General features: G+C 44.0%; 1 protein-coding gene across 3 annotated transcripts in view; it reads right to left on the reverse strand.

Annotated features, from left to right (window-relative positions):
* Window positions 1-24,845, reverse strand: part of PPP2R3A (protein phosphatase 2 regulatory subunit B''alpha) — a 140,192-nt gene that overhangs the window by 38,783 nt on the left and 76,564 nt on the right. For all 3 annotated transcript variants that reach the window (XM_038749836.1, XM_038749842.1, XM_038749841.1), the window contains exons 6-9: window positions 24,720-24,806; window positions 14,207-14,363; window positions 10,818-10,866; window positions 1,285-1,374 (exon numbers count right to left, since the gene is read on the reverse strand). In XM_038749836.1, coding sequence (XP_038605764.1) covers window positions 1,285-1,374; window positions 10,818-10,866; window positions 14,207-14,363; window positions 24,720-24,806 — 383 coding nt within the window. The remainder of the gene's footprint in view (window positions 1-1,284; window positions 1,375-10,817; window positions 10,867-14,206; window positions 14,364-24,719; window positions 24,807-24,845) is intronic.

The following is a 24,845-nucleotide window of genomic DNA, read 5'->3' on the forward strand; positions in this document are numbered from 1 at the left end:
ACACTAAGCGCTCAATAAATACGAATGATTGATTAATAACACTAATGATGATGTTTTTCGGAGAAAAAGCCCTCTGTGGGGTTCCAAGTAGAGTGAGTATACCTTCCCCAAGTGACAAGCAGTAAGACCTACTGGATAGATCACGGGCCTGGGAATCAGATGGACCTTGGTTCTAATCCCGGCTCTGCCACTTGTCTGCTGTGTGACCTTAGGCAAGTCACTTCACTTCTCTGTGCCTCATTTCCCTCATCTGGAAAATGGGGATTAAGACGGGGAGCCCTATGTGGAACAGGGACTGTGTCCAACCCGATTATCTTGTATCTACCCCTGAGCTTAGAACTGTGCATGGCACATAGTAAGCGCTTAATAAATACCACAGGTGTTATTATTATTAGTGGAAAGAGCCCAGGCCTGAGTGTCAGAGGACCTGGGTTCTAATTCCGCCTCCACCAACTGCTTGCTTTGTGACCTTGGACAAGTCACTTAACTTCTTCGTGCCTCAGTTCTCCTGTTCTCCTTTTTTACTTAGACTGTGAGCCCCATGGGGCTAAGAGAAGCAGCGTGGCTCAGTGGAAAAGAGCACAGGCTTTGGAGTCAGAGGTCATGGGTTCAAATCCCAGCTCCGCCACTTGTCAGCTGTGTGACTTTGGGCAAGTCACTTCACTTCTCTGGGCCTCAGTTACCTCATCTGTAAAATGGGGATTAAAACTGTGAGCCCCCCGTGGGACAACCTGATCACCTTGTAACCTCCCCAGTGCTTAGAACAGTGCTTGGCACATAGTAAGCGCTTAACAAATACCAACATTATTATTATGTGGAACAAGGACTGTGTCCAACCTAATTAACTTGAATCTCTCCCCAGTGCTTAGAACAGTGATTGACACATAGTAATAATCTATTTATTTTATTTTGTTAATATGTTTTGTTTTGTTGTCTGTCTCCCCCTTCTAGACTGTGAGCCTGCTGTTGGGTAGGGACCGGCTCTATATGTTGCCAACTTATACTTCCCAAGCGCTTAGTACAGTGCTCTGCACACAGTAAGCGCTCAATAAATACGATTGAATGAATTGAATGAATGAATTCAACAAATACCATAAAAAAGTGCTGAGAAGGCATTCAGGATTTTGACCACCTCTCCCCAATTATGGTCTCCTGAACAAAGCGGGTATTTGCTGAAATCCACAATTCTTTAGTCTCTCTCTCAAAAAAGCACTCTCTCTCTCTCCCGCTCTCCCTCTCGCTCAGAATATACACATTTTGGCAAAGACAACTCAGACATCATACCTGGTGGGGTTCCTCTTGTCTTCCTCAGAGATCAGAAACCAAACGAAGTCAGCGTAGCTCATCCGTCCTTCCTTTTGTACTATATTTCCCCTGAAAAAGACACAAGGGAAGATTTCCCACATCGTGATTTGGGGGAAACACAAATGGATTCCTTCATTCAATTGTATTTATTGAGCGCTTACTGTGTGCAGAGCACTGTACTTTTAGAATGTGAGTCCACTGTTGGGTAGGGACTGTCTCTATATGTTGCCAACTTGTACTTCCCAAGTGCTTAGTACAGTGCTCTGCACACAGTAAGCGCTCAATAAATATGATTGATTGATTGTACTAAGCGGTTGGGGAGAACAAGTTGGCAACATATAGAGACGGTCCCTACCCAACAGCGGGCTCACAGTCTAGAAGTCTAGAAGTCTAGTCCATCAAATCAATGGTATTTACTGAGCGCCTACTCCACATGGGGCTCTGTATGGGGTGCCTGGAAGAGGCCAACAGAGTAAGCATGTGTGATCCCTGCCCTCAAGGAGCTCTCCAGTCAGTCTCCTGGCCCATGCCTGACCAGCGGGTAGCGGGTAGCGGGCATCCCACCCAGCTGGGAGCCCAGGGCGGGCAGTAGGAAACCCCCAGCATGGATATCCGCCAAATGGAGAAGCAGCGTGGCTCAGTGGAAAGAGCCCGGGCTTTGGAGTCAGAGGTCATGGGTTCAAATCCCGGCTCCGCCACTTGTCAGCTGGGTGACTTTGGGCAAGTCACTTCACTTCTCCAGGCCTCAGTTCCCTCATCTGTAAAATGGGGATTTAAGACTGTGCGCCCCCCGTGAGACAACCTGATAATAATAATAATAATAATGATAGCATTTATTAAGCGCTTACTATGTGCAAAGCACTGTTCTAAGCGCTGGGGAGTTTACAAGGTGATCAGGTTGTCCCACGGGGGGCACACAGTCTTAATCCCCATTTTACAGATGAGGGAACTGAGGCCCAGAGAAGTGAAGTGACTTGCCCAAAGTCACACAGCTGACAAGTGGCGGAGCTGGGATTTGAACTGATGACCTCTGACTCCAAAGCCCGGGCTCTTTCCACTGAGCCACGCTGCTTCCCCTTGTAACCTGATCACCTTATAACCTCCCCAGCGCTTAGAACAGTGCTTTGCACATAGTAAGGGCTTAATAAATGCCATTATTATAAGCATTTAGTACAGTGCTCTGCACACAGTAAGTGCTCAATAAATACGGTTAAAAAAAAAGGGGGAAATCCTGATCACGTTTTTGGAAGAAGAACGCTGAGAAGCAGCGTGGCTTAGTTGGTAACGTACAGGCCTGGGAGTCAGAAGGACCTGGGTTCTAATTCTGACTCCACGACTGTCTGCTGTGTGACCTTCATTTCTCTGTGACTCAGTCACATCAATCTGTAAAATGGGGATTAAGACCGCGAGCTCTATGTGGGACAGGGACTGTGTCCAACCTGATCAGTTTGTATCTACCCCAAAGCTTAGTACAGTGTCTGGCATTTAGTTGTGCTTAATAATAATAATATGGTATTTGTTAAGCGCTTACTATGTGCCAAGCACTGTTCTAAGCGCTGGGCGAGATCCAAGGTTATTAGGTTGTCACAGGTGGGGCTCCAGATGAGGTAACTGAGGCATAGAGAAATGAAGTGACTTGCTCAAAGTCACACACCTGGCAAGTGGCGGAGCTGGGATTAGAACCCACAACCTCTGACTCCCAAGCCTGGGATCTTTCCACTAAGCCACGCTGCTTCTGTATTTCATTCAATCGTATTAATTGAGCGCTTACTGTGTGCAGAGCATTGTACTAAGCGCTTGGGAAGTAAAGTTGGCAACAGATAGAGACAGTCCCTACCCAACAGTGGGCTCACAGTCTAGAAGGGGGAGACAGAGAACAAAACAAAACATATTAACAGAATAAATAGAATAAATATGCACAAATAAAATAGAGTAATAAATCATCATCATCATCATCATCAATCGTATTTATTGAGCGCTTACTGTGTGCAGAGCACTGTACTAAGCACTTGGGAAGTACAAGTTGGCAACATGTAGAGACAGTCCCTACCCAACAGTGGGCTCACAGTCTAAAAGGGGGAGACAGAGAACAAAACATATTAACAAAATAAATAGAATAAATATGCACAAATAAAATAAATAAATGAGTAATAAATACATACAAACATATATACATATATACAGGTGATGTGGGGAGGGGAAGGAGGTAAGGCGGCGGGGATGGAGAGGGGGAGGAGGGGAAGGGAAGGGAATTATTTCCCTTCAATCGATTCACCAGTGGTATTTCTTTCTCTCTTCATTTTCAAATGGTATTTTGGGGGGTAGAGTGCTGGGGTAGAGACAAACTAATCAGGTTGGAAACAGTCCATGGGGCTCACAGTCAAAGTGGGGACTGTCTCTACATGTTGCCAACTTGTACTTCCCAAGCGCTCAGTACAGCACACAGTTAAGCGCTCAATAAATACGATTGATTGATTGATTGACTGAATCCTCATTTTGCAGTTGAGGAAACTGAGGCCCAGGGAAGGGACTTGCCCAAGGTCACACAGCAGGTAAGTGGTTCTTACCTCACACAGCAGGTAAGCAGGTTCTTTTAGACTGTGAGCCCACTGTCGGGTAGGGACTGTCTCTCTATGTTGCCAACTTGGACTTCCCAAGCGCTTAGTACAGTGCTCTGCACACAGTAAGCGCTCAATAAATACGATTGATGATGATGATGATGGTGGAGCTGGGATCAGGACCCAGGTCTTCTGGCTCACAGGCCTATGCTCTTTCCACTCGGCCACCCGGCCGCCCCAACTTGCTTCTACACAGATTTTCGTGGCCATTAGAAAGATCGTTTCCCAGGCTTTCCGAGTGACCAGAATGGCTTTGTTTGGGTGACCTGGAGGAGGTGGGATGCTGACCACCCTGTTGAAGTTGGGGTTTTCTCCCCCTCTACTTTCTTGGAGAACTGCCAGTTGTCAGCTGTGTGACCTTAGGCAAGTCACTTAGCTTCTCTGTGCCTCAGTTACCTCATCTGTAAAATGGGGATTAAGACTGTCAGCCCCACGTGGGACAACCTCTTCACCTTGTATCCTCCCCAGTGCTTAGAGCAGTGTTTTGCAGTGTTTCCCCCCTGGCCTTACCTCCTTCCCCTCCCCACGGCACGTGTATATTTGTATATATGTTTGTACATATTACTCTATTTAGTTATTTATTTAGTACATATTTATTCTATTTATCAGGCATATTGTTTATCATATTAATTTTATTATGTAAAATAAATCATAAATAATATATAAATATTAAATAATATATAATATAATATTATATAACAATATTATATAAATTATAAATAATATATTCATATTTATTATATTCATTCTATTTATCAGGCATATTATTCATTATATTTATTTTATTATGCAAAATAAATTATAGATAATATACAAATATTAAATAATATATAATATAATATATAATAATATTATATAAATTATAAATAATATATTTATATTTATTATATTTATTATATTTATCAGGCATATATTTATTCTATTTTGTTAATATGTTTTGTTTTGTTCTCTGTCTCCCCCTTCTAGACTTCTCCCCCTACCCACTGTTGGGTAGGGACCGTCTCTATATGTTGCCAACTTGGACTTCCCAAGTGCTTAGTACAGTGCTCTGCACACAGTAAGCGCTCAATACATACGATTGATTGATAGTAAGTGCTTAACAAATACCATCATCATCATCAACTGATGGCTGCAGTAATCAATCGATCAATCAACGGTATTTATTGAGCACTTATGTGCAGAGCACTGTGCTAAGCGCTTGGGAGAGTACAATACAACAGAATTAGAAGACACATCCCCTTCCCATAATGAGCTTATAGTCTACAGGGGGAATGCAGAAGGAATGATGAACAAGGCAATTTTCTAAGCATAATAATAATATAATAATAATATTTGTTAAGCACTTACTAGGTGCCAAGCACTCTGTTTTGTTCCCTGTCTCCCCCTTTTAGACTGTGAGCCCACTGTTGGGTAGGGACTGTCTCTATATGTTGCCAACTTGTACTTCCCAAGCGCTTAGCACAGTGCTCTGCACACAGTAAGTGCTCAATAAATATGATTGATTGATTGATTGCTTAATCTGGCCTTCTCAGACTAAGCCCCCCCTTTTCCTCAGCTCCCCCTGCATTGTACATCACCACCACTCTCTCCCTTGGCTCTTCCCCGCAACAACCCCACAGCACTTACGTATACATGTATATATCTATAATTCAGTTTATTTATATTGATGCCTGATTACTTGTTTTGATCATCATCATCATCATCAATCGTATTTATTGAGCGCTTACTGTGTGCAGAGCACTGTACTAAGCGCTTGGGAAGTACAAGTTGGCAACATATAGAGACAGTCCCTACCCAACAGTGGGCTCACAGTCTAAAAGGGGGGGACAGAGAACAAAACCAAACATACTAACAAAATAAAATAAATAGAATAGATATGTACAAGTAAAATAAATAGAGTAATAAATATGTACAAACATATATACAGATATACATGTATATACATATATACAGGTTTGATGTGCATATAGCCATAATTCTACTTATTTATACTGATGCCTGTTTACTTGTTTTGATGTTGGTCTCCCCCCTTCTAGACTGTGAGCCTGGTGTGGGCAGGGATTGTCTCTCTTTATTGCTGAACTGTACTTTCCAAGCACGTAGTACAGTGCTCTGCACACAGTAGCGCTCAATAAATACGAATGAGTGAATGAATATTAAGTGCTGGGGGAGATAATAATAATAATAATAGCATTTATTAAGCTCTTACTATGTGCAAAGCACTGTTCTAAGCGCTGGGGAAGTTACAAGGTGATCAGGTTGTTCCATGGGGGGCTCACAGTCTTCATCCCCATTTTCCAGATGAGGTAACTGAGGCTCAGAGAAGTGAAGTGACATGCCCAAAGTCATACAGCAGACAAGTGGCTGAGCTGGGAGTAGAACCCAGGTCCTTCTGAGTTCCAGACCCGTGCTCTATCCACTAAACTACAGTGCTCTCCTGCTTCACTTGTGCTTTTGCAAGCGTATTCTGACAATTTTGACACCTGTCTCCATGTTTTGTTTTGTTGTCTGTCTCCCCCTTCTAGACTGTGAGCCCGCTGTTGGGTAGGGAGCGTCTCTAGATGTTGCCGACTTGTACTTCCCAAGCGCTTAGTACAGTGCTCTGCACACAGTAAGCGCTCAATAAATATGATTGAATGAATGAATGAACAGTGCAACCGGTGGAGTCTCAATAAATACACTTCCACCAATTCCGGTTGTTTTTATATACGTGCCAGTGTTCTCCCAACTGTGCCATCTTTTGTCAATCAATCAATCAATCAATCAATCGTATTTATTGAGCGCTTACTGTGTGCAGAGCACTGTACTAAGCTCTTGGGAAGTACAAGTTGGCAACATAGAGAGACAGTCCCTACCCAACAGTGGGCTCACAGTCTAAAAGGGGGAGACGGACAACAAAACCAAACATACTAACAAAATAAAATAAATAGAATAGATATGTACAAGTAAAATAAATAAATAGAGTAATAAATATGTACAAACATATATACATATATTCTCAGGCTTTCTGGGCCTCCTGCTTCTCTGTGGTACAATTTTGTGAAAGGGATCTTGGTCAGTTATAGGTAGCGGGAGAAAAAAAGGGATAGTAAGAAGTACCAACCTACACGAATGCAGTAATGAAAATGTTAATTAGAAAACTGCCTAAGAGACACTAAAAAATCTATGAAGGCATATGTAAATTGCACTCAGATTTTAATGTGAATTGAAGACGGTGGCTTCTTGTAATATTTCATACGTCTCGATGTGCCCCTCGGGAAAATCCTAGTAGATTACTTCGCCAACTAAATCCTGAGCAGATGTGAAATCAGAAGGAAGACTTGGCTCTAAATTTGGATTAAAATAATGTTCAGGAGGAAAGCTTCACTCCAAACCAAGTATTACTTTATTATCTTCTCTGCTGAAGAAAGGAATGACTTTTGATTAGTTTTTTAAAAGGATTTAATAATAATAATAATGATGACATTTGTTAAGTGCTTACTATGTGCAAAGCACTGTTCTAAATGCTGATTTGTTAAGCATTTACTAGGTGCCAGGCACTGTACTAAGCACTGGTGTAGATACAAACTAACCAGTTTGGACATCATCATCATCATCATCATCATCAATCGTATTTATTGAGCGCTTACTGTGTGCAGAGCACTGTACTAAGCGCTTGGGAAGTACAAGTTGGCAACATATCCATGGGTTCTAATCCCAGCTTCGCCACTTGTCTGCTGTGTGACCTTGGGCAAGTCACTTCACTTCTCTGGGCCTCAGTTACCTCATCTGTAAAATGGGGATTGAGACACTGAGCCCCACGTGGGACAGGGGCTGTGTCCAACCCAATCTGCTTGTCTCCAAGCAGAGACGAGCCTGGCACATAGTCAAGCGCTTAACAAATGCCATAATTAATATCCCGTGTGGGGTTTACCATCTTAATCCCCATTTTGCAGATGAGGGAACTGAGGCCCAGAGAAGTGAAGTGCCTTGCCTAAGACCCACACAGCAGACAAGTGGCAGAGCTGGGATTAGAACCCAGGTCCTTCTGCCTCTCATGCCTGGGCTCGAGTCACTGGGCCATGCTGCTTCTCCTAACAGACTTTTTATGAGTCTGTTACGTGGGGGGTTTGAGGATGAGAAAATTTATCCTCACTCGTCTTGTCCTCGGCAAATGTGTCAGGCACTGTTCTAAGCACTGGGAAAGAATACATAGGTGGCTATTAGACATGGTCCTTGTCCCTTCAGTAGGAACAAAACATGTTTTGTTTTGTTCTCTGTCTCCCCCTTCTAGACTGTGAACCCGTTGTTCGGTAGGGACTTTCTCTCTATGTTGCCAACTTGTACTTCCCAAGCGCTTAGTACGGTGCTCTGCAGACAGTAAGCGCTCAAGAAATACGATTGAATGAATGAATGAGTTTGTTAAGAGCTTACAATGTGTCAGGTACTGTACTGAGCACCGGGGTAGAAAACTCAATATGTCCAAGACTGAGCTCCTTATCTATTCTATTTATTTTATTTTGTGAATATGTTTTGTTTTGTTCTCTGTCACCCCCCTTCTAGACTGTGAGCCCACTGTTGGGTAGGGACCATCTCTATATGTTGCCAACTTGTACTTCCCAAGCGCTTAGTACGGTGCTCTGCACACAGTAAGCGCTCAATAAATACGACTGAATGAATGAATGAGTTTGTTAAGACCTTACAATGTGTCAGGTACTGTACTGAGCACCGGGGTAGAAAACTCAATATGTCCAAGACTGAGCTCCTTATCTATTCTATTTATTTTATTTTGTGAATATGTTTTGTTTTGTTCTCTGTCACCCCCTTCTAGACTGTGAGCCCACTGTTGGGTAGGGACCATCTCTATATGTTGCCAACTTGTACTTCCCAAGCGCTTAGTACGGTGCTCTGCACACAGTAAGCGCTCAATAAATACGACTGAATGAATGAATGAGTTTGTTAAGACCTTACAATGTGTCAGGTACTGTACTGAGCACCGGGGTAGAAAACTCAATATGTCCAAGACTGAGCTCCTTATCTATTCTATTTATTTTATTTTGTGAATATGTTTTGTTTTGTTCTCTGTCACCCCCTTCTAGACTGTGAGCCCACTGTTGGGTAGGGACCATCTCTATATGTTGCCAACTTGTACTTCCCAAGCGCTTAGTACGGTGCTCTGCACACAGTAAGCGCTCAATAAATACGACTGAATGAATGAATGAGTTTGTTAAGAGCTTACAATGTGTCAGGTACTGTACTGAGCACCGGGGTAGAAAACTCAATATGTCCAAGACTGAGCTCCTTATCTATTTATTTTATTTTGTGAATATGTTTTGTTTTGTTCTCTGTCTCCCCCTTCTAGACTGTGAGCCCACTGCTGGGTAAGGACTGTCTCTGTATGTTGCCGACTTGTACTTCCCAAGCGCTTAGTCCAGTGCTCTGCACACAGTAAGCAGTCAATAAATACGATTGAATGAAAGAATAGTAAGCGCAGAACCAATACCATTATTATTATTATTAAAATGGGGATGAAATCCTCCTCCTTCCAACTTAAACTGTGAGCCCCAAGAACTGTGTCCAACCCGATTGCCTCGTATCTACCTCAGCGCTTAGAATAGTGCTCGGAACATAGCAAGCGCTTAACGAGTACCATGATTATTCATCGTTACGATGGGTGTCAAGGAGGGCGGCCACCACACTGTTGCTTCCAGAATCAATTTTTAGACTGTGAGCCCACTGTTGGGTAGGGACTGTCTCTATATGTTGCCAATTTGTACTTCCCAAGCGCTTAGTACAGTGCTCTGCACATAGTAAGCGCTCAATAAATACGATTGATGATGATGAATCCTGTTGCCACAGTTGGCGAGAGAATAGCGGGCTGGAGGGACCAATGGTCAGGGCTGGTAATGGTGGGCTTATGTGATGGCTTCAGAAGGATCATAATAATAATAATAATCATCATCATCATCATAAATCATATTTATTGAGCGCTTACTATGTGCAGAGCACTGTACTAAGCGCTTGGGAAGTACAAATTGGCAACATATAGAGTTCCCAACAGTGGGCTCACAGTCTAAAAGGGGGAGACAGAGAACAGAACCAAACATACCAACAAAATAAAATAAATAGGATAGAAATGTACAAGTAAAATAAATAAATAAATAAATAAATAGAGTAATAAATATGTACAACCATATATACATATATACAGGTGCTGTGGGGAAGGGAAGGAGGTAAGATGGGGGGATGGAGAGGGGGACAAGGGGGAGAGGAAGGAAGGGGCTCAGTCTGGGAAGGCCTCCTGGAGGAGGTGAGCTCTCAGTAGGGCCTTGAAGGGAGGAAGAGAGCTAGCTTGGCGGATGGGCAGAGGGAGGGCATTCCAGGCCCGGGGGATGACGTGGGCCGGGGGTCGATGGCATAAATGATGGCATTTATTAAGCGCTCACTATGTGCAAAGCACTGTTCTAAGCACTGGGGAGGTTACAAGGTGACCAAGTTATCCCACGGGGGGGGGGCTCACAGTCTTCATCCCCATTTTACAGATGAGGGAACTGAGGCTCAGAGAAGTGAAGCGACTTGCCCAAAGTCACACAGCTGACAGTTGGCGGAGTCAGGATTTGAACCCATGACCTCTGACTCCAAAGCCCGCGGTCTTTCCACTGAGCCCTGCTGCTTCTGAGGACAGGGTGGAGGTATTATTAGGTTGTACCCTCCCCCAAGCGCTCAGTACAATGCTCTGCACAAAGCAAGCACTCAATAAATACGACTGGATCATTCGCGTTCCTCTCTGTGGCTTCCCCGTGGCAGTTGGACAATATCATGCCCCTGGGCGCCCTGGCTGGGAGAATTGGACTCATTAGTTTTACTTGGTTTCATGTTTTCTTTTCCTTCTCCAGCTGGGGTGATTTTTCTTACCTTGTCACTGCTCCGGTGAAAATTCTCTCGACGATTCTGCTCGATGAAGCTGAAAATAAATGAATATCCAGAACTAGTTAGAAAAGGCTCCCCGCGGACCTAATTTTTGTAAATCTGTATTTTTTTCCACCGCGAGAAGGGTGGTCACGTGGCTGGAACACTTGCTGGGCTTTGCGTGAGCTCCTCGGTGGCGATCGATCAGCCAGTCCGTCGTATTTATTGAGCGCTGACGCTGTGCGGAGCACTGTAATAAGCGCTTGGGAGAGTTGGCAGACATGCTCCCTGCCCAAAACGGGTACAGTCTGTATCTCTTATCTTTTATCTACAACCTGATTCTCAGACTGGGATCCTTGCTTAACTTCTCTGTGCCTCGGTTTTCTCATCTGTAAATTGGGAGCTGAATCTTACTCCCTCCTACTTAGCTTGTGAGCCCCATCATCATCAATCGTATTTATTGAGCGCTTACTGTGTGCAGAGCACTGTACTAAGCACTTGGAAAGTACAAGTTGGGGTAAGTTGCCCCATGTGGGACAGGGACTGCGTCCAATCTGATTAACTGGTATCTATCTATCCCACTGCTTAGAACACAGGTTAACTGGTATAATAATAACAATAATGATATTAATAACAACGATAATAATAATAATGGCATTAATTAAGCGCTTACTATGTGCAAAGCACTGTTCTAAGTGCTGGGGAGGTTACAAGGTGATCAAGTTGTCCCAAAGCAGCGTGGCTCAGTGGAAAGAGCCCGGGATTTGGAGTCAGAGGTCATGGGTTCAAATCCCGGCTCCACCAATCGTCAGCTGTGTGACTTTGGGCAAGTCACTTCACTTCTCTGTGCCTCAGTTCCCTCATCTGTAAAATGGGGAGGAAGACTGTGAGCCCCCAGTGGGACAACTTGATCAGCTCGTATCCCCCAGCGCTTAGAACAGTGCGTTGCACATAGTAAGCGCTTAACAAATACGATTATTATTATTATTATTATTATTATTATTATTAATCCCCATTTTACAGATCAGGTAACTGAGGCTCAGAGAAATTAAGTGACTTGCCCAAAGTTACACAGCTGACAAGCGGTGGAGCCGGGATTTGAACCCATGACCTCTGACTCCAAAGCCCATGCTCTTTCCGCTGAGCACTTTCCAATAATGATAAAAGGCCAAAGGGCTTGTGTTTGCCCTAATTAACATGTATCCACCCCAGCGCTTAGAACAGTGCATGATATGTAATAAACGCTTAGAAAATATCATTAAAGAAAAAAAGAGACGGGGTGCGCTGCGGTGGGCTGGAGATACGTTCCCATGATTGCAGTCACAGGAGAAGTCCGTCTAAAGGAAACTCATGTGGCTTTCTTTTTTTTACGATATTTGTGAAGTTCATTCATTCATTCAATCGTATTTATTGAGCGCTTACTGTGTGCAGAGCACTGTACTAAGTGCTTGGAAAGTTCAATTCGGCAACAGATAGAGACAATCCCTACCCAATGACGGGCTCACACTGGGGAGACATACAACAAAACAAAACAAGTAGGCAGGCGTCAATAGCGTCAACATAAGTAGAATTACAGATATATACACATCATTAATAGAATAAAAAGAATAATAAATATGTACATATATACGCAAGTGCTGTGAAGTGTTTACTATGTTCCAGGCACTATATTAAGCACTGGGGTAGATCCCAGCTCTGCCACTTGTTAGCTGTGTGACTTTGGGCAAGTCACTTAACTTCTCTGGGCCTCAGTTCCCTCATCTGGAAAATGGGGATTAAGACTGTGAGCCCCACGTGGGGACAACCTGATTTCCTTGTATCCCCCCAGTGCTTAGAACAGTGCTTGGCACATAGTAAGTGCTTAACAAATGCCATTATTATTATTATTATTATCCAAGATGATCCGGATGGACACCGTCCGTGTCCCACATGGGGCTCACAGTCTTAAATCCCCATTTTACAGATGAGGAAAATGAGGCCCAGAGAGGTGAAGTGACTTGCCTAAGGTCGCACAGCAGACAAGTGGTGGAGCCGGGATGAGAATCTAGGTCCTCTGACTCCCATGCCTGGGCTCTATCGTCTAGGCATGATGCTTCGAGAACGTGAGCTTGTTTGGGGCAGGGAATGTGTCTACTGTTATATTGTAATATAATAATAATAATAATGATGGTATTTGTTAAGCGCTTACTATGTGCGAAGCACTGTTCTAAGCGCTGGGGGGATACGAGGCGATCAGGTTGTCCCACGTGGGGCTCACAATCTTAATCCCCATTTTACAGGTGAGGTAACTGAGGCCCAGAGAAGTTAAGTGACTTGCCCAAAGTCACACAGCTGACAATTGGCAGAGCTGGGATTTGAACCCATGACCGCTGACTCCAAAGCCTGGGCTCTTTCCACTGAGCCACGCTGCTTCTCTATTAATGATGATGGCATTTATTAAGCGCTTACTATGTGCAAAGCACTGTTACAAGGCGATCAGGTTGTCCCACGGGGGGCTCACAGTCTTCATCCCCATTTTCCTCCCTTCAAGGCCCTACTGAGAGCTCACCTCCTCCAGGAGGCCTTCCCAGACTGAGCCCCTTCCTTCCTCTCCCCCTTGTCCCCCTCTCCATCCCCCCCATCTTACCTCCTTCCCTTCCCCACAGCACCTGTATATATGTATATACGTTTGTACATATTTATTACTCTATTTATTTTACTTGTACATGTCTATTCTATTTATTTTATTTTGTTAGTATGTTTGGTTTTGTTCTCTGTCTCCCCCTTTTAGACTGTGAGCCCACTGTTGGGTAGGGACCGTCTCTATATGTTGCCAACTTGTACTTCCCAAGCGCTTAGTACAGTGCTCTGCACACAGTAAGCGCTCAATAAATACGATTGATTGATTGATTTGGGACTAGGATGACAAGTTCCTTCCTGTTTCGAGGCCACAGAGTTGCGGAGCTCTGGGTTCAGTGCCGCATTTACTTGGTTTTGGATTGGAAACAGTTGCCTCGCCTGCCCTCCCATTTGCTCTGATCCTGGCTTTGGTAAACCTCGCGCCTCATGAGATGCGTCTGCCATTAAATATTTACAATCGGTTGCAGGCAAGTGAGTTATAATAACCACAGGCACCGACATGCAATCATTTTAAGAGCTGCCACCTTGTCTTCTTAGATTAAGTCAGTGATTTGTCTCCTCCCAGCTACGCTCACCACCACCTGCTCTTTAAACTGGAAAGAACATTAAAGTCGGTACATCGCTATTTCAATCACAGGCTAGCCTGAAATGACCAATTCATTAGCTTTTTCTATTAAGAAGGGGCCGTCTCCCACAGTGGGCTGCGGGTAATTTTATGCAATCGCAATCTCATCCCTCAAGGCCTGTGCGCCTACCCCAACTGCAAATCCGCTCACCTTGATCGTTGTACCTTGATAGATCGGTTTGGTTGATGTAGAGGTCATGGTCACTGTCTAGTTCCCAGAATTTACAGTAGATGACATAGAAGTGTTCGTAGGAGAAATAATCGGTGATTTGGTTTATGTCTTCTTCCTCCTCCAAAAGGGCCAGGGTCTGAAATGGGATGAACAGCAGAAATTTACTTTAAGACAAAGAAAAGGAAGGTTTGGCTGTTGAAGGGTCACAAGGATCATGATAACCATCTGTCCCTCTTAGATTTTTCCAATATCATCATCATCAGTCGTATTTATTGAGCGCTTACTATGTGCAGAGCACTGTACTAAGTGCTTGGAAGTACAAATTGGCAACATATAGACACAGTCCCTACCCAACATTGGGCTCACAGTCTAAAAGACTAAAAGACTGTCTTTTAGAGGAGAAATATCTTCCTCTACAGTACCTATTTGTCTTGTTTTATGCCGTTGAGTAGTCTCCGACCCATAGTGACACCATAGGATGCCCCGCTCTCCATCTGCAATCGTTCCATTAGTGAATCCATAGAGTTTTCTTGGTAAAAATATGGAAGTGGTTTACAGGTGAGTTTTGACTTGTAGCAGATTGCCTTCCACTCGCTAGCCAACGGCAAGCTAGAAATGGAATGGGTAGGCCTCTGCTTGACTCTCCGTCCCGTAGCCGAGACTGGTAGATTACTGGAAATTCTCCCGGTACAATTCTGAGAGGGGACAGTCCATACAGCACCTACTAAAATGCTCTGCAAGCACACACAATCTGTTTCTCTCTTTCCTCTCTCACCGAATGTAAGGGGCGGACTAATGCAGGCTCCTCACTTAAAATCACATTTTTAATAATAATAATTAGCCTGGCCTAGTGGATAGAGAATGGGACTGGGAGACAGACGGACCTGGGTTCTAATCCAGTTCTAATCTCGGCTCTGCCATTTGTCTGCTGCTCGACTTTGGACAAGTCACTTCACTTCTCTGGGCCTCAGTTACCTCATCTGGAAAATGGGGATTGAGACTGTGAGCCTCACAATGGGACAGAGATTGTGTCCAACTCGATTGTCTCCCCCTTTTAGACTGTGATCCCACTGTTGGGTAGGGACTGTCTCTATATGTTGCCAATTTGTACTTCCCAAGCGCTTAGTACAGTGCTCTGCACACAGTAAGCGCTCAATAAATACGATTGATGATTGATGATGATTTGCTTGTATCTACTCCAGCATTTAGTAAAGTGCCTGGTGCATAGTAAGTACTTAAAATACCATTATTATTATTATTATTATTATTATTGTTAATAATAATAATTCTAGCTCCACCACTTGTCTGCTCTGTGACCTTGGGCAAGTCACTTCACTTCTCCAGGCCTCGGTTACCTCATCTGTCAAATGGGGATTAATAATAATAATAATAATGATGGCATTTGTTAAGCGCTTACTATGTGCAAAGCACTGTTCTAAGCACTGGGGAGGTTACAAAGTGATCAGGCTGTCCCATGGGGGGCTCACAGTTTTAATCCCCATTTTCCAGATGAAGTAACTAAGGCACAGAGAAGTGAAGTGACTTGCCCAAAGTCACACAGCTGACATTTGGCAGAGCCGGGATTTGAACCCATGACCTCTGACTCCAAAGCCCGGGCTCTTTCCACTGAGCCACACTGGGAGCCCCATGTGGGACAGGGACTGTGTCCAGCCCAATTTGCTTGTCTCCACCCTAGCACTTAGTACAGTGCCTGGGACATAGTAAGCATTTAATATCACAGTTATTATTACTATTATTATTATTATTATTTGTTAAATGCTTACTATGTGCCGAGCACTGTACTAAGTGCTGGGGTAGATACAAGATAATCAAGTCCCACATTCTAAGTAGGAAGGAGCACGGGTATTGGAGTCACCATTTTGTAGATGAGGAAACTGAGGCACAGAGAAGTTAAGTGACTTACCTAAGGTTACACAGCAGACAAATGGTGAAGGCAGGATTAGATCCCAGGGCCTTCGATTCCCAGGCCTGCGCTCTTTCCACTAAGCTACACTGCTTCTCAGCTCTTTAAAAAAGACCTATTCAAAATCCACCTCTAAATGAAGTCTTCCAGGACCTTAACCTTGGTCACTTCATTCAAACTGGCCTCCCCGGCAATTTTTGTAAAATATCCGTAAATCGAGGCAACATTTTATTCACATATTAGCTTTCCCCTCCCTATTAGACCGTAAGCTCCTTAGGGACAGAGACTGTGTTACACTTGGCTACTATTGTTTGCTGTGCAAAATGCATGCTGCTAATACTGTCGGAGAAGTGAGTCCTTAAATACTGCTTATGGACTGAATTTCCAGGTTTTAACAAGTGCACTAAGTGAGAAGCAATGTGGTCTAGTGGATAGAGACGGGCCTTGGAGTCAGAAGGACCTGGGTTCTAATCCTGGCTCCACCACTTACCTGCAAGTCACTTCATTTCTCTGTGCCTCAGTTACCTCATCTGTGAAATGAGGATTCAATGCCTGTCCTCCCTCCTCTTTAGCCGGCGAGCCCCAGAAGGGACACGTGTTGAGTTTGATTATCTTGTACCCCATTGCTTAATGCTTAATTAATTGCTTAATGTCTCCCCCTTTTAGACTGTAAGCCCACTGTTGGGTAGGGACTGTCTCTATATGTTGCCAACTTGTACTTCCCAAGAGCTTAGTACAGTGCTCTACACACAGTAAGCACTCAATAAATACGATTGATTGATTGATTGATTAATGCAGTGACTTGCCCAAGGTCACAAAGCAGACTAGTGGCAAAGCAGGATTAGAACCCAGGTCCTCTGACAATCAGGCCTGTATTCTTTTCACTGCGTCACACTGCTTCGCTATACTTTATCTTCCTTTATCTCTATCCTTCCCAATCCTCTCAGATATCCCAGCTCAGCCACTTAGCTGTGTGACTTTGGGCAGGTCACTTAACTTCTCTGGGCCTCAGTTCCCTCATCTGTAAAATGGAGATGGAGACTGTGAGCCCCCCGTGGGACAACCTGATCATCATCATCATCATCATCAATCGTATTTATTGAGCGCTTACTATGTGCAGAGCACTGTACTAAGCGCTTGGGAAGTACAAATTGGCAACATATAGAGACAGTCCCTACCCAACAGTGGGCTCACAGTCTAAAAGGGGGAGACAGAGAACAAAACCAAACATACTAACAAAATAAAATAAATAGAATAGCTATGCACAAGTAAAATAAATAAATAAATAAATAAATAAAGTAAATGATCACTTTGTAACCTCCCCAGCGCTTAGAACAGTGCTTTGCACATAGTAAGCGCTTAATAAATGCCATTATTATTAGAATCAGATCCAAACTCCTAATCCTGGGCTTCAAGGCCTTCTCTCATCCCCCATCCTGTCTTAACTCTACAGCTATCTTGCCCAATCCCTTAGTTCAATCAATCAATCATATTTATTGAGTGCTTACTATGTGCAGAGCACTGTACTAAGCACCTGGGAGAGTCCAATATGACAGAGTTGGTAGATGCGTTCCCTGCAAGCACGGAGTTGCAGTTCCAATCAATGAGGACTGTCGATAGTCCCTGCTGCCTATCCCCGCCACCGGCTAACCACATCACCCCTACACAACCAATTTTTCTCCCTGTTCTTCTTAAAAGTTTTTCCCCCATTATTCCCTAAGCCAAGAAGGCCCTCATGGAGATTCCACCCATCCCTACAGCACCACTCAAAAATCCAGATTATAATAATAATATTGATGGTGTTTGTTAAGCGCTTACTATGTGCCAGGCATTGTACTGAGCACTGGGGTGGATACAAGCAAATCACGTTGGACACAGCCCCTGTCCTGTATAGGGGGCTCACAGTCTTAATCCCCATTTTACAGATGAGGTAACTGAGGCACAGAGAAGTGAAGTGACTTGTCCAAGACTGCAGAGCAGACAAGTGGCGGAGTCGGGATTAGAACCCACGACCCATGCTCTAGCCACTACGCCATGCTGTTTCCCAGATCCTTCACGTAGACTGTGAGCCCACTGTTGGGTAGGGACCGTCTCTATATGTTGCCAACTTGTACTTCCCAAGCGCTTAGTACAGTGCTCTGCACACAGTAAGTGCTCAATAAATACAATTGATTGATTGATTGATTGATCTCCATTTTCATCCTGGCACCCTAATCCACAAAAAAAAGCATAGGTCTGTTTGTATTTCTGAACTCAAATATTTTGTCCGCAATTTCATCTCCCATCTTAATTTGGAAGGAAGCACATCTCCTCGTTATTCTCTTGCCCTCCAGTCATCCCAGCATCAAATCTAGTGCCACGGACCTTTTCTGGATTCAAGTATATTAATTAATAGTGATGCCTCAAAATTTTGCAATTAGGTTGTGCATACGCGTGTCACGGACCAGTTAGTTGATCATGCTGTCATTGCATCTCCTTCTCTAAATGGGGAAGCAGCGTGGCTCAGTGCAAAGAGCCCGGGATTTGGAGTCAAAAGTCATGGGTTCAAATCCCGACTCCTCCACTTCACTTCTCTGGGCCTCAGTGACCTCATCTGTAAAATGGGGATTAAGACCGTGAGCCCCACTTGGGACAACCTGATCACCTTGTAAACTCCCCAGCGCTTAGAACAGTGCTTTGCACATAGTAAGCGCTTAATAAATGCCATTATTATTATTATTATTATTATTATTAAATGCCCAGATTTACTTGCTGGTAATAAATTAGGAACTTTGGGAAGAGCATAAACATTTTAGGGCCACTACGGTTGGAAGTGGGGGTTTCAGGCCGGGGAAGGTACACTCATAGAATGGTCTATCTCAACGCCGACCTCTCGCCCATGTCCTGCCTTTGGCCTGGAACGCCCTCCCTCCCTCATATCTGACAGACAATGACTCTCTCCCAGCTTCAGAGCCTTATTGAAGGCACCTCTCCTCCAAGAGGCCTTCCCTGACTAAGCCCTACTTTCCTCTTCTCCCACTCCCTTCTGCTTCGCCCTGACTTGCTCCCTATCATCATCATCATCATCATCATCAATCATATTTATTGAGCGCTTACTATGTGCAGAGCACTGTACTAAGTGCTTGGGAAGTACAAATTGGCAACATATAGAGACAGTCCCTACCCAACAGTGGGCTATATTCATCCCTCGTTCTCGCCTGTCCCGCCGTCGACCCCCGGCCCACGTCCTCCCTCTGGCCTGGAATGCCCTCCCTCCACAAATCCGCCAAGCTAGCTCTCTTCCTCCCTTCAAAGCCCTACTGAGAGCTCACCTCCTCCAAGAGGCCTTCCCAGACTGAGCCCCCTTCTTCCTCTCCCCCTCCCCATCCCTCCCACCCTACCTCCTTCCCCTCCTCACAGCACCTGTATATATGTTTGTACAGATTTATTACTCTATTTTACTTGTACATATTTACTATTCTATTTATTTTGTTAATGATGAGCATTTAGCTTTAATTCTGTTTGTTCTGACGACTTGACACCTGTCCACATGTTTTGTTTTGTTGTCCGTCTCCCTCTTCTAGACTATGAGCCCGTTGTTGGGTAGGGACCGTCTCTATATATTGCCAACTTGTACTTCCCATGCGCTTAGTAAAGTGCTCTGCACACAGTAAGCGCTCAATAAATACGATTGAATGAATGAATGAATCCCCACCCCCAGTAGCACAGCATTTATGTACATATCTGTAATTTATTTATTTTTTATATTAATGTTTGTCTCCCCCTCTAGACTGTAAGCTTGTTGTGGGCAGGGAATGTGTCTATTTATTGTTGTACTGTACTCTCCCAAGTGTTTAGTACAGTGCTCTGCACACAGTAAGCGCTCAATAAATACAACTGGGTATCTCTGGGTATTAATGCTTCCCCAGAGTACCTAACTTACCTGGTGTTGTACACCTAGCCCTTCAAAGAATAGTGCTCATCATTAATAATAATAATAATTGCATTTGTTGTACTGTACTCTCCCAAGTGTTTAGTACAGTGACCCCTCCTCCCCCTCCCCATCCCCCCCACCTTACCTCCTTCCCCTCCCCACAGCACCTGTATATATGTATATATGTTTGTATGTATTTATTACTCTATTAATTTTACTTGTACATATTTATTCTATTTAGTTTATTTTGTTAATATGTTTTGTTTTGTTGTCTGTCTCCCCCTTCTAGACTGTGAGCCCGCTGTTGGGTAGGGACCGTCTCTATATGTTGCCAACTTGTACTTCCCAAGCACTTGGTACGGTGCTCTGCACACGGTAAGCGCTCAATAAATACGATTGAATGAATGAATGAGTTTGTTAAGAGCTTACAATGTGTCAGGTACTGTACTGAGCACCGGGGTAGAAAACTCAGTATGTCCAAGACTGAGCTCCTTATCTTCCCTCCCAAACCGTGTCCTCTCCCTGACTTTCCCGTCACTGTGGACGGCACTACCATCCTCCCCGTCTCACAAGCCCGCAACCTTGGTGTCATCCTTGAAAATAAGATTTAACAATGACATTGGAGAGCTTCTATCAGAACCCCCTTCTAGACTGTGAGCCCTCACTGTTGGGTAGGGACCGTCTCTCTATGTTGTCGACTTGGACTTCCCAAGCGCTTAGTACAGTGCTCTGCACACAGTAAGTGCTCAATAAATAAGATTGAATGAATGACTGAATACGAGATAATCGGGTTGGGCGCAGTCCTTGTCCCACAGAGGGCTCACAGTTTCAATCTCCATTTTACAGGTGAGGTAACTGAAGCCCAGAGAAGTTAAATGACTAGCCCAAGGTCACACAGCAGACATGTAGTAGAGCAGGGATTAGAAACCGGGTCCTTTAGACTTCCAGGATCGTACTCTATCCACCAGGCCATGCTGCTCCCCCTCCCCATCCCCACCTCCTTACCTCCTTCCCCTCCCCACAGCACAGCATATTTATTACACTATTTATTTATTTACTTGTACATATTTATTCTATTTAGTTTATTTTGTTAATAAGTTTTGTTTTGTTGTCTGTCTCCTCCCTCTAGACTGTGAGCCCGCTGTTGGGTAGGGACCGTCTCTATATGTTGCCAACTTGTACTTCCCAAGCGCTTAGTCCAGTGCTCTGCACACAGTAAGCGCTCAATAAATACGATTGAACGAATGAATGAATGCTTACCATGCTTATCATGTCTGTTACCCAGATGGAAAAAAAAGAACCTCATGCTGTTAAAACTTGTTTGCCCTTTATGACTACGCAGGCGTCAATGAAACCACTTGGATGAAAACAACATGCTTCATTTCCCTCAAACCAAACCCGAATGATCCCTTAGTTTCATCAGGGTTTAGGCAGACACGAGCCTTGTCTGTGCCCGGATATAAAAAAGTGGTGGTTTCTCCTAACAACAATTACAATAATAATTATGGTAATAACAATAATTGTGGCATTTGATAAGCATTTGCTATGGGGAAGCAGCGTGGCTCAGTGGAATGAGCCCGGGCTTTAGAGTCAGAGGACAGGGGTTCAAATCCCGGCTCTGCCAGTTGTCAGCTGTGTGACTTTGGGCAAGTTACTTCACTTCTCTGTGCCTCAGTTACCTCATCTGTAAAATGGGGATTAAGACTGTGAGCCCCCCGAGGGACAACCTGATCACCTTGTAACCTCCCCAGCGCTTAGAACAGTGCTTGGCACATAGTAAGTGCTTAATAAATGCCATTAAAAAAATTATGGTAATAACAATGATTGTGACATTTGTTAAGCATTTGCTATGGGTCAAGCGTGGTTCTATGGGGAAGCAGCGTGGTTCAGTGGAAAGAGCCCGGGCTTTGGAGTCAGAGGTCAGGGGTTCAAACCTCGGCTCCATCAATTGTCAGCTGTGTGACTTTGGGCAAGTCGCTTCACTTCTCTGGGCCTCAGTTACCTCATCTGTAAAATGGGGATTAAGACTGTGAGCCCCCTGTGGGACAACCTGATCACTTGTAACCTCCCTAGCGCTTAGAACAGTGCTTTGCACATAGTAAGCACTTAATAAATGCCATTATTATTATTATTATTATTATTACTATGTGCTCTCCCTCTAGACTGTGAGCACGTTGTGGGCAGGGATGTGTCTGTTCATTCATTCAATCATATTTATTGAGCGCTTACTGTGTGCAGAGCACTGTACTACGCACTTGGGAAGTGTCAGCTGTGTGACTTTGGGCAAGTGACTTCACTTCTCTGGGCCTCAGTTACCTCATCTGTAAAATGGGGATTAAGACTGTGAGCCCCCCGTGGGACAACCTGATCACCTTGGAACCTCCCCAGTGCTTAGAACAGTGCTTTGCACATAGTAAGCGCTTAACAAATGCCATCATCATTATTATTATTATTATTACAAGTTGGCAACATAGAGAGACGGTCCCTACCCAACAGCAGGCTCACAGTCTAGAAGGGGGAGACAGGCGACAAAACAAAACATATTAACAAAATAAAATAAATAGAATAAATATGTACAAGTAAAATAGAGTAATAAATATGTACAAACATGTATACATGTATATAAATTGCTATATTGTACTCTCCCAAGTGCTTAACACAGTGTTTTGCACACAGTAAGTGCTCAATAAATACCATTATTATTATTATTATTATTATTTTGGTACTAAGTGCTGGAGTAGTTACAAGATCATCAGGTCAAATACAGTAGCTGTCCCTCAGTCTAAGTAGGAGGGAGAACAGCTATTGAAACCCCATTTTACAGATGAGGAAACCGAGGTCCAGTGAAATTGTGACTTGCCCAAGGTCAAATAGCAGGAAGGCGGTGGAGCTGGGACTAGGGATTAGGTTTCTTATTTTGCAAAACACCCTGGGACTTTCTTCCCATGACAGTACCATGAGGGTTTATATAAACAAATCAATCCATCAATGATTGGATTTATCCAATGGTATTTATCGAGTGCTTACTGTGTGTAGAGACCTGTACTCATCGCTCGCACTTGTAAAATCCTCGTGCCTACCAACTCTGTAGTACAGTACTCTGCCAAACGCTTAGTACAGTGCTCTGCATACGGTGAGCATTCAATAATAATAATAGTAATAACAGTAAGCACTAAACAATAATAATGATAACAATTGTGGTATTAACAGCTTTAGAGAATCAATCAATCAATCGTATTTACTGAGCGCTTACTGTGTGCAGAGCTTGGGAAGTACAAGTTGGCAACATGCAGCATGGCTCAGTGGAAAGAGCCCGGGCTTTGGAGTCAGAGGTCATGGGTTCAAATCCCGGCTCCGCCAATTGTCAGCTCTGTGACTGTGGGCAAGTCACTTCACTTCTCTGTACCTCAGTTACCTCATCTGTAAAATGAGGATTATTAATAACAATAATAATAATAATGGCATTTATTAAGCGCTTACTATGTGCAAAGCACTGTTCTAAGCGCTGGGGAGGTTACAAGGTGATCAGGTTGTCCCACGGGGGGCTCACAGTCTTAATCCCCATTTTCCAGATGAGGGAACTGAGGCACAGAGAAGTGAAGTGACTTGCCCAAAGTCACACAGCTGACAAGTGGTGGAGCTGGATTTGAACCCATGACCTCTGACTCCAAAGCCCAGCCTCTTTCCACTGAGCCACGCTGCTTCTCTAAGACTGTGAGCCCCCCATGGGACAACCTGATCACCTTGTAACCTCCCCAGTGCTTACAACAGTGCCTGGCACATAGTAAATGCTTAATAAATGCCATCATCATTATTATTATTATTATTATTACTATGTGCTCTCCCTTTAGACTGTGAGCTCATTGTGGGCAGGGATGTGTCTGTGGTTATACTGTACTCTCCCAAGTGCATAGTACAGTGTTTTGCACACAGTAAGCACTCAATAAATACGATCGAATGAATGGATGAATGAATGCTGAGCACTGTTCTAAGTGCTGCGGTAGATACAAGGAAATCAAGTTGGACACAGTCCCTGTCCCCCAGTGGGCTCCCTGTTTTAATTCCCGTTTTACAGGTGAGCTAACTGAGGCCAAGAGAAGTGAAATGATTTGCCCAAGGTCACACAGCAGAAACGTGGAGGGGCCGGGATTAGAACCCAGGTCTTTCTAACTCCCAGGCCCGTGATCTATCCTCTAAGCCACACTGCTTCACCATTGATAATAATATAATAACAATAATAATAATAATAATGATATTAAGTGCTTACTATGTGCAAAGCACTGTTCTAAGCGCTGGGGAGGTTACACGGTGATCAGGTTGTCCCACGGGGGGCTCCCAGTCTTCATCCCCATTTTACAGATGAAGTAACTGAGGCGCAGAGAAGTGAGGTGACTTGCTCAAAGTCACTCAGCTAATTGAACCCATGACCTCTGACTCCAAAGCCCGTGCTCTTTCCACTGAGCCACGCTGCTTCTCTTCTATTGATTGACAATATTGATCAATCAATCAATCAATCAGTATTGATTGGCTACATGCCCTAGTAATGTGCTCCCGGAGCTGACAGAGGGTTTCAAAGGCTCTTGGGACGGAATCCACTTCAATCTGAAAGCTCCCAAGAAAATGATCGACTATTTGGGTTACTCTCAGCAGCGTACTTGCAGGAAGTTGCTTTTCCTCATTTCTGTCAAGGTAATTTTTCCAGACCAAGACCGATTGACCGTGTAGAATATCCGCTGGATCACCTGGATCGGAAACAAAGTGAACGTATTATTATTCATTCA

Source organism: Tachyglossus aculeatus, chromosome 1 (genome assembly GCF_015852505.1).
Source record: "Tachyglossus aculeatus isolate mTacAcu1 chromosome 1, mTacAcu1.pri, whole genome shotgun sequence".
NCBI classification, from domain to species: Eukaryota; Metazoa; Chordata; class Mammalia; order Monotremata; family Tachyglossidae; genus Tachyglossus; species Tachyglossus aculeatus.